Source organism: Sardina pilchardus, chromosome 12, assembly GCF_963854185.1.
Source record: "Sardina pilchardus chromosome 12, fSarPil1.1, whole genome shotgun sequence".
NCBI lineage: Eukaryota > Metazoa > Chordata > Actinopteri > Clupeiformes > Clupeidae > Sardina > Sardina pilchardus.
The window spans coordinates 14,212,842-14,215,341 of record NC_085005.1 but is presented as its reverse complement, the minus strand read 5'-3'; the positions used below and the strand labels follow the sequence as shown (position 1 = coordinate 14,215,341).

Genomic DNA, 2,500 nt, shown 5'->3' with positions numbered 1-2,500 from the left:
GGAAACAATCTTAAACGTAAAGGTTTCGCACTTCACCTGGTGTGTGTGTGCGCGTGCGTGCGTGTGTGCGTGCGTGCGTGCGTGCGTGCGTGCGTGCGTGTTTGTGTGTCGGTTTTGTGTGCATTTGTGATTTTGTATGTCTACTGTGTGTGTGGTTTGTGCATGTGTATGCATGGTACCTGATGTGTGTGTGTGTGTGTGTGTGTGTGTGTGTGTGTGTGTGTGTGTGATTTCTGCAGTGAGGAGACCAGAGAGTAGTGATTCTCCTCCAGGCCGTGGCGTGTCTGTTGATGAGAGGCTGACCGCTGGAGCTCCTCCTGTCGTCCATGCAGCTGCAGCAGCCAGAGAGACTGACCAGGCCCCGTCCTCCCGGCCTCACACACACCGACCCTCCACACACAGGTACGACTCCTCACACACACGCCAACTCTCCACAGACAGGTACGACTCCTCACACACACACACACACACACACACACACACACACACACACTGACACTCCACAGACAGGTACGACTCATCTCTCTCTCTCTCTCACACACACACACACACACACCACAGACAGGTACCACTCCTCACACACACACACACACACACACACACACACACACACACACACACACCTCGACTCTCCACAGATAGGTACGACTCCTCACACACACACACACACACACACACACACACACACACACACACACACACAAACACCTCGACTCTCCTCAGACAGGTACCACTGGTCCTCTGCTGTCCCCTCCCTTTCTCTCTCTCTACAGTACATCTCTTATCCTCTATCCTCTCCCCCTCAGCGGTGTATCCATGTCGTATACCGTATGTGATGCATGAACAAGGGGTCTGATTTGAGGAGTGGATGATGAGGTAGCAGGTAACCTGATAGTTCTTTGTTAAGAAGTGTTCTCATGGCCTGGTGTTGATGTGATGGTGTAGGACTGCGCTGTAGCCTTTTTTTACTGTGTCCTTTCTTGATCTATATGATGAGCCCATGAAGGGATTTTTAAAGTCAATCTCTCTCTCTCTCTCTCTCTCTCTCTCTCTCCATTTACATTCTCTTCACTTCCTTCCTTTCTTCCTTTCTCTCTTTCTATATCCCTCATCTCTTTCTCTTCACCTCTATCTCACCCATGTTCCAATTCCCACTACTTTTCTCTTCTTCTTTCTGTCACTTTCACTCTTCTTTCTCGTCCTCTCTCTCTCTCCATCTCTGTTATATAAGTTCTGATTCAGATGTAAAGATGCACAAAGGTTGCCATGGCACCATCTGTGTGTGTATGCTGACGCAGACTAGTGTCTCGCTGTCCCATTCACATGAACTGAATCAGTTCTTTTCAGCCTTTTGTGCCAGGGTACCATTCAAGGTGATGTTACCCACCCAGATCATTATTTAGCTCCCTACACATACCTCTTTCTCACTTGCTTTTTTCATTCATTCATTCATTCATTCATTCATTCATTCATTCATTCATTCATTCAGTCATCCTTTCATTCATTCATTTGTTCATTCAGGCAATTAATCTTTCTTTTTTTACATTTATTTTTCTGTTTTTCGCTGGTCTGTGTTGGATTGGCATTCCACCTCTCTCTCTCTCTCGCTCTCTCGCTCTCTCGTTCTCTCTCTCTCTCCATCATTGTCGTTCTCTGTCTCCATCTCTTTCTGGCTCTCTGCCATGTCCTCATTAAAGCAGGTTCACTCATACCGTACCTACTCACTGAAAGAAGCAGTATAAGGAGCATTAGGACCCTCTGTTGGCATTCTATTAAAGAGCATGGGCTGTGGCTGAACAACACATTTTCCCCTTACACCCCTCCTCACCTCCCTCCTTCTTTTCCTCCATGCCTCTCTATCATCTTTTTTTTTATCTCTCTGTCTTTTCTCTCTCTTTCTCTCTCTTGGCTCGGAGTTTTGGAGCTCATCAGTTGCACATCAGTACAGTACGTCTCCTCAGCCCTTGGAGCTCGGGGACCTCGTTGGAGAGTTTAGAGCAGGACTGATTGGCCCGGAGGCTCTTTCTCATTAGCCCATGGCAGTCAGGGGATGTGATTAATCTGTAAGTCTTCACATGTCCCTGCTGTACCCGTTTTCTAGGTGTACACTTTTTTTTGCAACCAGCTGTCTGTACTTACTGTACCAGCAGTATGAGAAAAGTGTCTGGTCTTCAGTGTGAACTGAAATGAAGTCACTACACTGTGAACTTGGTTATCAACTAAAATCAAGCTCTCCGTTTAATGGAGTCAAATAAGCACGTGTGCCACATCTGGTGCATCTTGGACCGTTTCGCTTAATACAGAAATACTAATCCGTCAGGAACTTTTTCCATACCTATGGCCATTGATTGATTGATGATTGATTGCCTGCTTGTCTGCTTCCTGTATGAAGTGCACTGAAGCCTCAAGGATTCAGACTTGAGACTGAAGGCCGTCGCCCACCGGACACGTCCGCGGCGCGCCGCGACAATAAAACAATTAGAACTCCATTGTTTTCAAT

General features: G+C 47.0%; 1 protein-coding gene across 1 annotated transcript in view; it reads left to right on the top strand.

Moving 5' to 3' along the window:
* Nucleotides 1–2,500, top strand: part of armc2 (armadillo repeat containing 2) — a 30,152-nt gene that overhangs the window by 6,021 nt on the left and 21,631 nt on the right. The window contains exon 4 of the mRNA XM_062550856.1: nucleotides 240–402. Coding sequence (XP_062406840.1) covers nucleotides 240–402 — 163 coding nt within the window. The remainder of the gene's footprint in view (nucleotides 1–239; nucleotides 403–2,500) is intronic.